This window comes from Lolium rigidum, chromosome 7 (genome assembly GCF_022539505.1).
Source record: "Lolium rigidum isolate FL_2022 chromosome 7, APGP_CSIRO_Lrig_0.1, whole genome shotgun sequence".
In the NCBI taxonomy this organism is placed as follows: Eukaryota; Viridiplantae; Streptophyta; class Magnoliopsida; order Poales; family Poaceae; genus Lolium; species Lolium rigidum.
Window position 1 is genome coordinate 142810028 of NC_061514.1, and position 12923 is coordinate 142822950.

Below are 12923 nucleotides of genomic sequence, written 5' to 3' on the forward strand. Positions count from 1 at the left end.
ACTTTCCGGATACATAATCCCACCTTTATAACCACCCATTTACGCAGTGGCGTTTGGTGTAATCAAAGTACCTTTCCGGTATAAGTGATTTACATGATCTCATGGTCATAAGGACTAGGTAACTATGTATCGAAAGCTTATAGCAAATAACTTAATGACGAGATCTTATGCTACGCTTAATTGGGTGTATCCATTACATCATTCATACAATGATATAACCTTGTTATTAATAACATCCAATGTTCATGATTATGAAACTAATCATCCATTAATCAACAAGCTAGTTAAGAGGCATACTAGGGACTCTTTGTTGTTTACATATCACACATGTATCAATGTTTCGGTTAATACAATTATAGCATGGTATATAAACATTTATCATAAACATAAGATATATAATAACCACTTTATTATTGCCTCTTGGGCATATCTCCAACACGTGATCCACCACATAGTTCTTCCTCGGCGCCGGTAAAGAGGGAGGAGGCACATTCACGCCGCGCGGGTGCCTATACCTCGGGCATCGCAGTGCGCCACTCCTCCCGCCGGTTCTTCCACCACCACGCCACCACCACTGTAGTCGGAGAAGAAATGGTGGGAGGTGGAGAGATCTATGCGGGCGGTGAACCGCGGCACCATCGATCGATAGGATGTGTCGGGGCAGCATTTGATGTTGCACCGGTTGACGAACGAGGACATCTCGGTGGCGACGCAACGGCATGCGAAGTGGTGGCCGGGCATCGACAGCCACAACGTCGTCGACCTCGACGGGCCTGCTCTGGCACTAGCACCGGCGGTAAAGCCGTAGGATGGCGACGACAACAACGACTTCGACTTCGGCTTTTCGAAGGTGACGATGCCAACAACCTAGACTTCAGCGTGTTTGGCCACCGTCGTTAGATTTTATTTTACCTTTCTAGTTTAAATTTATCAAAGTTTGTACAAAATTTAAAGAAACCCACCAGAGTTTTAATTTTGTGTTTCTATTGGAGCCGAGTTTCCGGGGTTGTTGGTGTGTGCTACCTCTCTTCAAATTAGGGAGGACGTGCGGGCGCCTCCCATAGCGCACTGCCAACGCACATGCCCCCGCCTATTTGGCGGGGCGCCGGTGGAGATGGTGTAATGTCGACAGATGCTATAGAACACACGTTCTAGCAAAGATATCTGAACTTCTGGAGTAGGATTAAGGACTGCCAGTGCCAGTACACATTGGATAGGAGATAGTGTCTGCTCTAGTACATGAAGATTACAGAATAAGTAAACGGGAATGTGACTAAGGCTTGGATCCGTTGGGCGGCGGGATGCCGCAGAGCTCCGGGGACGCGTCGCCACTCCCACGTGTGGCGCCGGTGCGCACCCTGCTGCGCGCGAGGAGGAACCCGAGGGCGTGTCCGGCGACGGCCGCGAGGAGCACGCCGACGTTGAAGGACATGACGGCCAGCATCACCAGGTACGCCAACCCCATCCTGGCGGCATGCACCGCCGTGAGCAGCGCCGCGGAGGACGCCGTGGCCTCCCCGCCGCCGCGCCGGGCGAGGCGGCGCGAGAGCAGCGCGAGCGCCTCGGTGAGCGCGGCGAGGGCGAGCACGAGGAGCAGGCAGAGGATGTACATCCCGGCGCCGCGGTCCCCCGGCCAGCCCGGGAAGAGGACCACGGCGCGGTCGCCCCAGAAGAACGCCATGTGCATCATCCCCGCCATCTTGTGGTCGGCGGCCCGCGGCGGCGCCATCGTCATCGCCCCCATGTCGCCGCCCATCGCCATGCCCCTCATTGCTAGTACTAGTAGTAGATGTTTCTCTGGTTCTTGGCCAAAGGAGAGAGGAAACGGATCGGGGAAGCTGCAGTGGGACGGAACGCAGATATAGGGTGACAGCAGTGGCGCGGGAGGAAGAAGGTTATACGTACTAAAATCAATCAGGAGAATCGCATGGCGGAGCGGTGGGAAGAGCGAGCTTCTGTCCCGTGACTGCACTGAACAACCGGGGAGGGACCGGGACGTTGTCGCTTGCTCTGCGGCGCTCGCTCGACCGGGACATTTTTGTAGTACGCCGTAGCTACCGGCTACGGCCTGGCATCTGAAGATCGATGGTCTGCTACGGTGCTCGGTTACTGTATCGTGCACAGCCAGGAGGTGGGAGTCGGGAAAGCATGACTAACCTGCTAGTGCTAGAGATGGCACTGATCTCAATCCCGACGTTTTCCCGTTTCGATGGAATCTATCTACTGACCGTGGAGTTCTTAATGGTTTTTTCTCTCTCGTGCAAGCAACAAACACTCTGCAGCCAGCAAGCCTGTAGCCGGAGGAAAACAAACTTTGCAGTATCTAGGCATGAGGTTCCTTTCGAACATTTTGGGTAGCACGCCAGCATAATTGGTTCCTTGGTGTGAGTGTCCGCCACTGCCTTCACCCTTTTCTCATATACATCTCCAAAACTAAAATACTAGCTCTATTTATAAAAAGATGTCGCATATTTTTCTAAATTTAAGGTATCTAGACACTCTGCAAGTTTGTCTAAATTTAGACATATCTAAAGACTCCTTAGTGTATAAATACACCTAAATTTACACAAATCTTTGACATTTTTTTATGGACGGCGGGAGTACCACAGGTCATTTTCGCATTTTATTGTCATCCATTGATCCAATCTCCTGATCCAATATCTCGACCCCCTCTCGTTTTCTCTGAGGCGATAGAGGGATCCGAAACTCCACCGTCATAGGGCTCTCCCCACGTGCTCATGTTCTCTATTGCTGTCGAGCGATGCCCGTGCTGTATGGCGACAGAGCTCCTGCGCTGCGATCTGGTGGTGGGGATCAGCCACGCCGATAGTGCGGTTCTTGGTGCCGGTCAGCTTGGTCATCCGCCCTCCTGGCTAGGCCACTTGGTGCCATGACCAAGGCTTGACCGTCCTCCTAGTGGCTCGAGCACCATGGGTTCCATGGACGCAATCCAGATCTCGGGGTGGCTCCTAAATCGGTGGGCCTGGTTCTTGGCTGGCCACGACGTGATCTCCGAGGGTGGTTGGTCCGGTGTACAATCTTTGGATGGAGGTTCATGGAGCAAGATCCGGGTGAAAGCCCTATTTCGACTGATGGCAGAAAATCACTGACAGCGATACCTTGTGTGTCGTCTCCTTCTTGAAGGCATCGCTGAGGTGAAGCTCCCACCTACCTCCAATACCTTCAGGGAAACCCTAGATCTATGGATCAGATGACGTCGGCGCTCCCGTGTCTGGGCCACCAATCTTGGAGGTGCGCATTGGACTAAGGGACCAGTGGATGGTTTTCTTGCGGAGTGGTGTTGTTTCTAGCGCATCGTTGGCGACGAGTCTCGATGGCGTCACACAACGGAGTCTCGGCAGCTGACGCGATGTTGCACACGCGCAAGCAGGTGACGACAACAGCGTAGCCATGAATTGTTGACGCGCGGGCCAAAAAACCAAGAGCCCAAAAAATTTCAAGAAAACTCCAATTTTAAGGCATAAGAGAATACAAGCTCTGTTGCATAACTAAAATGAATTTAAACACTTTTGTTTTAAAAGATATAACAAAAGACAGTATATAATGTCGATCAGTACGTAAACAACAAAAAATGGTACCAAATCAAAGAGATGGTTGTCCCGAACATCCCATGACTACATCTTCAATAGTAGAAGAAGCTAATCCTTCAAGTATGAAATTTAAAATGCCAATCAGCACGTAAACAACAAGTGAATAGTTCATAATGGACAAAATATGAAAAATTACTTCTAGGACGAGGTAAAATGTCTTTGCACGAGCGATAACCTTGAAATCTATCTATGATCTTTGACTCTTCAATACTAATAAATACATCTCGCTTAATATAACAGACCATTCTATGATTCATCGAGTCATCTTGATAATACTCATTGCTGAAAAGGCCCTTTCCACCGTTGCAGTTGCAACTGGCAAAATCAATGCTAACTTAATAAGCGATAGACCAAGGGGAATGTTGTGTGCAAATCAGCTAGAACCATCTTCATGGCAAGATGCCCAAGATCATTACAATTCATCAAATGAGAATCAGCTCTTGCTTCTAGGATGAATGAGAACTCAACAATAATTTGATCATGCAACACATTGAATATTTCATTTCTGATAATGATAATAAGTTACTAATTGGCCACCCAAAGTCCTTGAATGACCATTAGAAGTTCTTGTATCTTCCATATTTGGCACTACAATGTTGTATTTGAGACAAAAGTCATTTACCTCTTTAAGGAGCTCATCCCAACCATCGTGCCTTATCTCTTGAATTTTATCTAATGTGGTTTTAATCAATCCCACTGCACGCACAATGTTCTAGTTTTTCTTTTGCAAGCAATATGATAAATCATTAGTCTTGCCCAATAATGGAATCATAATATGAAATATGAGAATAAATTCAAACGTCTTCATGTGCTTTATCAACCCCTGTTGTGGTTCTTTGTGCAACATTTTCTGCATTAAGGAACAGATTTTCAAATACCTTCAGAACTAGTTTCCACATCAGAACAAGTCGGCATAAGGTTCTGTGATGTGATCCCCACCATGTATTACCGGTTCTTGCAAGGTTAGTTAATTGGGTTTTGCCCTTCCCACCAACAAGGTCTCCCACCTCTAACTGACGCAGAATTTCATCATGCTGCTCTTGGGCCAATTGATCATGTCTTTTACATGATGCATTAACAATGTTGACAACCATGCTAGTGTATTCAAAAAAAAATCCCTTACTGGTGAACAACACTTAGCAACATCACCAACAACTAATTGCAACTGATGTGCAAAGCAGTGTATATAATGAGCATACGGATTTTTGTCCAAGATCAATCTTTGCAGCCAACGAAATTCCCCTCTCATATTTGAAGCCCCATCATAACCCTGCTGTCTCAAATTAAACATAGATAAGCCATGAGTAGCAAACATACCATCCAAAGCTGCCTTGAGTGAAGCTGCTCTAGTATCAAGAACATGCTCAATTGCATAAATCTCTCAATCACCTCCCATCTTTTGTTGACATACCTACATAAGAGAAAATGAGCACGATTAATATGTAGCAACTTTGAGAAAATATAAGTGGAACACACATACAATACAAGTCAAGGATACTACCTCGATCAAACACATAGCCATTTGCTTCTTAATAGATGCATCTCTGGACTCATCAACAAGCAAGGCAAATTTACTGTCTCCAGTATCCTCAATAATGGCTCTGGTGGTCTCTTATGCACAAGCTTTGCACAAGTCCAATTGTATCTCAGGTGAAGTCAACTTATGGTTCTCCCCGGCATCCCCAATCAATTTTTTCGCCTTTGGATCTTCCTTCGTGTACCATTCCAACATCTCCTTAAATTTACCCTTATTCTTTGAGTTAATAGACTCATCATGTCCACGAAACGCAAGACCTTGCAGAAGCAAAAATTTGACAACACCCAACATAATCAAGAGACGAGCTTTGTATTTTCTTGGTCAATATTAGTACCCCGATCAATCACATGTGGAAGATTTTGCCTCTGATTTTTTTTAAGCCATATAGTGTTGCCTAGCTTTATTATGAGCATTGTCATGTTTACCAACATGGCAATTAAGAACACTAGGCTCATCTTTCCGTACTTTAAACCCATTGTTGGTGAATGCTTCAATACCATAGTTTTTAGCCCTTGGTTGCTTAAAAAGAAAACAATAAAAGCAAAAGGCGGCATTTTTAGCAACACTATACTCCAACTAGCCACGATGATCATCATACCAATAATCATGGAAGCTTCTGTAGCCATTTCCTACCCATTTCTGCTCATATGTATGATTAGTTGGTTGGCATGGACCCCTACTAATGTACTCCCTTCTAGCAATATCTCTAATATCTGGATCCAAATGCTCAATTGGTATTCTCAAACCAGGATCTAATTCAATATCACCAGGCATAAGTTCAGCTGTAACGCGTTGATGCGGAATATTATCACTTGCTCGAGTTAAAGGGCCAGATTCGGTGGATTCAGTGGTTTGTACCGGGAAAAAGTTATCAATTCTATTTATTTTGATCTTTTTCTCCTGTAAAACATAAATTGAAGCAATATTTACTAAAAAATCTTAGGGAAGATAGGTAGATAGCAGAGCACATAAGGGGAAATCTAAACAATGTAATTGCTAAGAGGAAATCAAGATTTGGGCAGAGAAACAAAAGGGGGAATGTGAAGACTTAGCCTCGCGTTGTCACGCAGTCAGGCGTCGACTCGAGGCGTTGGAGGGCGGCAGGAAGATGACGTCGAACGACGGTGGACATGCGGGCGGGGGCGGGGGACCGCGGACGATCGGGCGGCGCTGGTTGCCTGGTTTCGTCTGCGAGGCTCGGTGTTGGGCGTGCGTGAGGTTTGGTCGCTGCCTCGCTTGGGAAAATCATGTAAAAGGCCAGACCTAACTGGTTGGGCTGCGCCCTAGGCCAATTTCTAGCATATAAGGCTGGTATATTTTCCACGGCCCAGGCCATGGCCAATGTTGCCTGGGGCCCAGCTCCACCTTTGGGTGAAGATGTATGATGTCACGGTGGCGTCGACAGAAGCCTGGAAAGGTCAATGTGTAGATCCTTGTCCTGAAGATGAGTTTGTGGAAGACGGTGGCAGTGACTGTTGTAGTGTGTGCATGATGTTCAAACTGAGGGTCTGCTTGACCGGTGTGCCGGTCTTAGATGATGTGCGTATGTATGAGGTTAGAGCGCAAGGCCCTGATCATTGACACCCCTTCATCATTTTGTAGGTGTTGCTTTATCACCAAGAAAGAAAGTAGCTTTGGATTGATCGATGTGTTATCTTATAAGGTTTTGGTGAATAATTTAATTAAAAAGATATACATCATTTTGATGTAAAGGCTCCGGGTAAATCCTTCATTTCAAAAAACAATTGTCATCCGCTTAATGCTTCCAAATTCATAAGTCAATTTCCACATATATACCAAAGACTTGTCGCCACATTTAAAAATAGTTATTTATTGCAGTACTCCCCTTATAAAATTTCCTCGATTTTGGAAAATAAGTTTATAGATTTGAAATGTTTACAGATTTAAAAAAATTTAAGTGTCCATGTATCTAAAATGTGTGTATTTTAAATATTCAGGAATTATAAAAATGTTCACAAATTTAAAATTTTCGGATTTGAAATATGTTCATGAACTAAAAAAATGAATGTTTATTTTAAAAATTATGAATTTAGAAAAAGTTGTTCGCGGAATTTAAAAATTGTGGACTTATACAAAATCATGAATATAACAAATCTTCCTGAATTTAAAAGTGTTTTCAAAATTTAAAAATATCTTGAATTTTTAAAGAGAAGAACATAAGAAAAAATGAACATGAAAAAAGAACAGAAAAAACGGACAGGAAAAAGATAGTAAACCGAAAAGAGAACTAAGAAAATGAGGCCCAAAGCTACTAGAAGGTTCCAAAAAAAGTTCAAACCCGGTGAGGCAGAGCCGAGGTGGGCCTGCTTACTAGCACTGGGACGGGTACGCGTTAGCAACAGATGTTAAATAGGAATAACAGCCCAATGGTGGACAAAACGGAGCAGGCCAGGTACACCTTTGTAGGACTCTTTAGGCCCATGAGTGGCCGATCCAGACGAGTTACTGACGAAGTTCTACTCTACAGATCGTAGAGTCAACAAATCCCTAGCGCTTAGTTAGATCATCAGAATCCTTGTTTATCGAGCTACCTTCCTAATCCCCGTCCTCACTCCCGCCTATCCCTACGCCGCCTCCTCTCGACATCATCCATGGTTATCTCCCACTCCCACTCGCAGCCTCTCCTCAGCCACCGCAGGGATGATCACAATGATCGTGATCTGCTCTTCAGCGCCCATGGCAGCAGCAGCGGCGGCTCACTATTGCCCACCGGCGGCAGCGCGCCGAGGGTTCGCTCCTACGATGACATGATCACCGGCTGCATCCGCCGTCGCGGGAGCGATGGCACCGATATCTACTTCAAGCGCCGCCAGATCGCATCAGGTGCAGGCTACGTGAGCTTCGAGGACATGATGAGCTCCCTGGAGTTCCGGGAGGGCGGTAGCCGGCCGCCAGAGGCGAGGATCGGCGACCCACTCGTGGGGACAGCGTCGCGGTTATACTCGCGTGCCGGGCACCCGCGCCACCGGCGGCGGTCGCCGGGGCCGCTAGGAACACGCCGCGGCGGCGCCATGCACCGGTTCGTCAAAAATTACGTCACCCCTTGCTTGGCCTTCGTCGCAAGAGCCTTCGGCTGCATGCCAGGCGCGCCCGCGCATTGATCGGTTCATTGTGACATCCATCCTTGTAGGGTAGTATTAAGTATGCAGTTAGTATTGTTTGAGCCATCCATGCACTAAGTTGATTGTTCTTAGATCAGTCAATTCCGTTGCGTTACTTAGCGAGATAGTTAGCTATTTCTCCAAACCGTTGTATATTCCCGTGGAATCTTTGAGATACTTTCTCAGTCAAGATCCCGGCCGGTTTGTTTGAGAGTAATTTTGGAAGTGGGTTTGATTTTCAGATATTGTTACTACGACTCTGTCTTATTTAATTACAACATGCATGTGTTTTGGAAATTGTGTTTTCTTAATGCAGGAGTTCTGAGAAAAACCCCAGCCTCATGAAACCGAGGGCATGTCCAACATAGGCGCCACAATCGATTTTCTTTGGTTGTTTTGCCTGATATACGATTGATTCGAAGAAAAAGTAAGCCAACACCTCGGTCGCTTTTTTGTCTCTCACTGGATGAGGGCATTAGGCGGATGGGGTCAGGAGATATGTCTTGCTTCATCTAGAGAAACAGAGAGAGGTTTAGAAGCTGAACTAGTATATATCGTAATCATGAATACACAGACTAGGAATCAAGTACATATAATCATCTTATAATAGCATCAATACCACGAATTCTTTAAACCCATGATCATTGCAAGCATAAAAGTTCAGGTGGCAAAGTTGAAAGCTTAATGCAAAAACTTTGAACTTTGTAAAGTCATTATGTCATACATCATATATCCAAGAAACAAATGAGATGTCAGCGATGAAATTAATTACTTATCTCATGCATGGACAATAGTAGGAAAAAATCAAAACAGAGGTGCTCGCTTTGCAGGTGATCCCTGTCTGTCATGGCATCCAACATTGTAAACATTACCTTGCTACCACAAATACCTAGGAAATGAAAATTATAAGAATAGGAGTTCTTGTCCAACTTGATAAATTTGTTGATAGAATCCAGCCGGATCGGTGTTGTCAACAAACCTAACCTGATCTGGGCAATAACAGTGAATTAAGCACGAAAATGGACCTTCATTCCGGCACAGCAGACTCTAATAAGAAAAAAGAAGGATTCATCTTAATAGTACCTAACAATGTCAATCAAGAACTGAAGAACGAACAGTCTTCTAGCAAGAAGATAATGAAAAACATACAGGTTCTCAAGTAATGTAGTACTTCTAATGGAGTAAACAATAGCAAATGCCTAAAAACAAAGATCTTTTAGGAAGCCGATGGCTGGCTCATTGCTAGCCGCGGCTTGACGAGTAGCATGCTCCATAGACCAAGAGAGCATGACTAATTCTCTGTAGCTTCTAAGCTCAAGGATTTTTGCTTTGCTGATACGTTGTTCTTTGGCTGTTTTCCTTTTAACTTGTAATATCTAGACTCTTGTAACTCCTCCATTATCAACGAAAAAGGAGCTCCACTCTGCATTTTCAGTCAAAAAAATTCAAGCTGGGACCAAAATTCAGTAGCTGGAGGCAAAGCTACAACAAGCTCTATTGTTGTTCAGCACGTTCATTCTTCATTGCATCACGCCATTTGTTAAATCTTGGAACCAATTCAGTAAACTGTTTATAAGAAACCTACATCCAATTAGCTTCAGTTGACTAAGGGATCAGCAAACCAGGATATCATTTTGTTTTTCTGCTCGAGCGCGGAAACAAGCGTCTTGCATTGGACATGGCCTGACGACGCATACAGTTCAGTTTGCAAGAACGGATAAAACTATCAGCGGAACATCCTCCACCCTGATATCACAGACCATCGACAACTGTTGCGACTGAAATAGAAGAACAACTCGACAACACTACATGTTATTACTTAGTGTCAGAAGCATAATAGATTATTTGTCGGCTACTTTTTTTAGGGAATTATTTGTCAGCTACTTTATAAGTGCCAGTTTCAGAGCACGTACAATAGGTTGTCTGTCAGTTATTCATACGTTTTATTACCCACCAAATAGAAAAAAACAGGACAGTGACTCGAAAAATCCTGAACTTTCAGTCAATCATCTGAACCATGTGATCTCTTTTGCATTTAGGAGAAAGACCATGATATGAGGATAGACTGGAGAATTACTAAAACACATGTAAAATAATTTGATGCTTATGTAGTAAGCGCTCCCACTAAAAGTTCCAAATTAGTTTGATAGAAAATTGGCATCAACACTAATCATATTATTGTATACATAATCAGAACAAATTATATACTGTGTAGTAAACGAATAATCAGCCTGACTATGGAGTCCATGGAAACCTATCACCTAAATATCCACAATCAATGCGCTCTTGTTCGAGTCAAATTTCCTTTTTTACACAGAGATCTTTTTCCTACATGGAGTACTTTTTTTGCACTTCTATCCTCCTAGGACGAACTCTCCTTGAGTCCTTGTCCGCTAGTAATCAGTAATCACCACCTCGTGGTCGCCGCTGCCTGGCAGCTCCCCTCCGATCACCGCCGGGGACGTAGTCATCTTCGAGGAAGCTCGGCCTCTCCGCTCGGTCCCCTCGGAACGAGAAGAACCTCTGCATCAGCAGAAACAGAATCGCCACATGAAACACCTGAATGCAGTAGCTACCAAAGTGGCAGAAGAAAAGTACTCAGCGGACGTACCCTTGTCTTTGAGCCACTGGTCGCCTGCGAGCGGACGTAGTCGAGTACCCGAAGGAACATCTCGTATCCTCTGTCGGTGAAGTTCTTGAGGTAGAAGACGATGAGGTCGCCGGCGTTGGCCCGCAGGTAGCGCAGCCTCTCCTCGATGTTGGGCTCGTACTGCATCACCAGCGGCCGCACGAAGGTCTCGTACACGATGTCAGTTCCCTGGTCCAACGGCGACAGTCACACACACAATAAGCAAGCAATAGTTTGTTCAGACATGTATGAGTCAGCAGACCATCGGAGTCAGAGTTATGCAGCTAGCTTAGTGACCTACCCTTGTCTGGGGGTACCACAGGTAGACGAGGAAGGCGAGCCTGAGTTCGTAGAACATCGGTATCCTGTGATCGGAGCGAAATGGTATGTCAGACAACCGGTTTTTTCGTAAGAAACAAGTCATCCTTCTTTTACAAGAGCAGAGGACGTCCACAACATATTCATGAGTCAATGAGTCCTGAGTGGCGATTTTACTTTGATACCAGAGCTCCTGCGATTTCGTCGAATATGACCAGCATGACTAGTATGATCCTGCAAGGTTGCTGAAGTTAGTCGAGCTCTGCCAGATCAAGATCTCTAGCCAGTTAGTCCACGCTACGAAGTCAAACTAGACAAGCATTTCAGCAATCAAGTGATGCGTTCCCAATTGCTGAAATCGCGTGGTGAAGCGTCCTCGATTGTATCAATTACTAACCAATTGTAAACGAAAGAATGACAATTACTCAAGAAAAGGGCTTCTGGATCAGTACCAGTACTGGCACCAGAACCGGAGCTGATCGGTCCGGCCGGTCCGCTGCTCGATCGCCTTGAAGCACTCCATCGCCGGCATGGCGTACCCGAACAGAATCCTGCAGCACAGACGATCAGCGATCGAGTCGACGAAGCGGGGGCACGGCCAATTCAACCAGAATTACAGGCAAAAGAGGTCGGAGGAAACTACTTACGTGAGAAATTTCGTCAGCAGCTCGACAGACATCTTGAGCCGGCGCTGAATTCTCAGGAGGAGGAGACGGCGGCCAAGATCTGTCTAATCTATCAACCTGATTTCTTGATGAGTTCTTGGAAGTACAAGATAGATAAACTGGCCGGCCAAGTGATGTGTTTGGTGGCCTATGATGACTTGCTTACTTGCCTTGCCAAGTTGCTTGCGGACAGGAGAAGACAGGTGGTTGCCTTAGCTTAGCTCATGTTCAGCGGCCCCAACCGGCACCGGCAGGGTCTCTTCTGGGAAGGAAATGTGCGGTTTTGCCCTTTCAACTCCTTTTTGTGGTCAATGATGAGTGGGCCATTGGATTGGGCGTTTTGGGACGCATGCTGGATTGGAGGATCGGGGAAGTATTTCTGAATATACTAAAAGGAAAAGGTGATTGGGAGTGTTTAAAAAGGTGATCTCAATAATGTGAGCCTAATTTGGTGCTATTAGCTGGTGTGACACAAAACCTACCCAAGCAGGAAGTGAGAACAAAATTATTTGGTCACTACACAACATTGGTATCTATCTAGCTGGTAATTTCTAATTGACCGAAAATTACTCCAGCAACGAAGGGATGGCATTCTTTTTGCAGAGACGATAGTATATTATGGAAATACTCAACCATTTATTTATTTTTTACTTTCAAAACAGTGAAGCGCCATCATTAACTCGTCATAGTTGCAAACGAAGAAAATGGATGGGGTCTTGTTTAAGATTGATTTTAAAAGGCATACGACAAAGTGAAATGGCCTTTTCTGCAACAGACTTTGAGAATGAAGGGCTTTGCCCCGGAATAGGGTAGAGTAGTTAAACAATTTGTTCAAGAAGGTAGTGTCGGTGTAAAGGTAAATGATGACATTGGTCATTATTTTCAGACAAAAAATGTTTTACACAAGGAGATCCCCTGTCTCCAATGCTTTTTAATATTATAGTTGATATGCTAGCCATCATAATTGAATGAGCAAAAGATGATGGTCAAGTTGGGGGCCTTATTCCTCAACTTGTTGAGGGTGGCATCTCTATTTTACAA

At 45.1% G+C, this 12923-nt stretch overlaps 2 protein-coding genes across 2 annotated transcripts; both read right to left on the bottom strand.

Annotated features, from left to right (window-relative positions):
* Positions 1-1273: 1273 nt before the first annotated feature.
* Positions 1274-1771, bottom strand: LOC124672100 (copper transporter 6-like). The gene has a single exon (XM_047208385.1). The coding sequence runs from the start codon at positions 1769-1771 to the stop codon at positions 1274-1276; it is 498 nt and encodes a 165-aa protein (XP_047064341.1).
* An 8687-nt stretch (positions 1772-10458) lies between these two features.
* Positions 10459-12129, bottom strand: LOC124676223 (putative HVA22-like protein g). The gene is made up of 6 exons (XM_047212296.1): positions 11865-12129; positions 11670-11768; positions 11395-11451; positions 11201-11264; positions 10882-11088; positions 10459-10793 (listed from the first exon to the last, which is right to left on the bottom strand). The coding sequence occupies exons 1-6, from the start codon at positions 11894-11896 to the stop codon at positions 10671-10673; spliced, it is 582 nt and encodes a 193-aa protein (XP_047068252.1). The 5' UTR covers positions 11897-12129; the 3' UTR covers positions 10459-10670.
* Between the last annotated feature and the right edge of the window lie 794 nt (positions 12130-12923).

Coding starts and splice junctions, on each gene's coding strand:
- LOC124672100 (XM_047208385.1), bottom strand. CDS start 1,771: ATGAGGGGCATGGCGATGGGCGGCGACATGGGGGCGATGACGATGGCG.
- LOC124676223 (XM_047212296.1), bottom strand. CDS start 11,896: ATGTCTGTCGAGCTGCTGACGAAATTTCTCAC. Junction 11,769..11,864: donor CTGCTGACGAAATTTCTCAC/GTAAGTAGTTTC, acceptor TCTGTGCTGCAG/GATTCTGTTCGGGTACGCCA. Junction 11,452..11,669: donor CGGTTCTGGTGCCAGTACTG/GTACTGATCCAG, acceptor GCAACCTTGCAG/GATCATACTAGTCATGCTGG.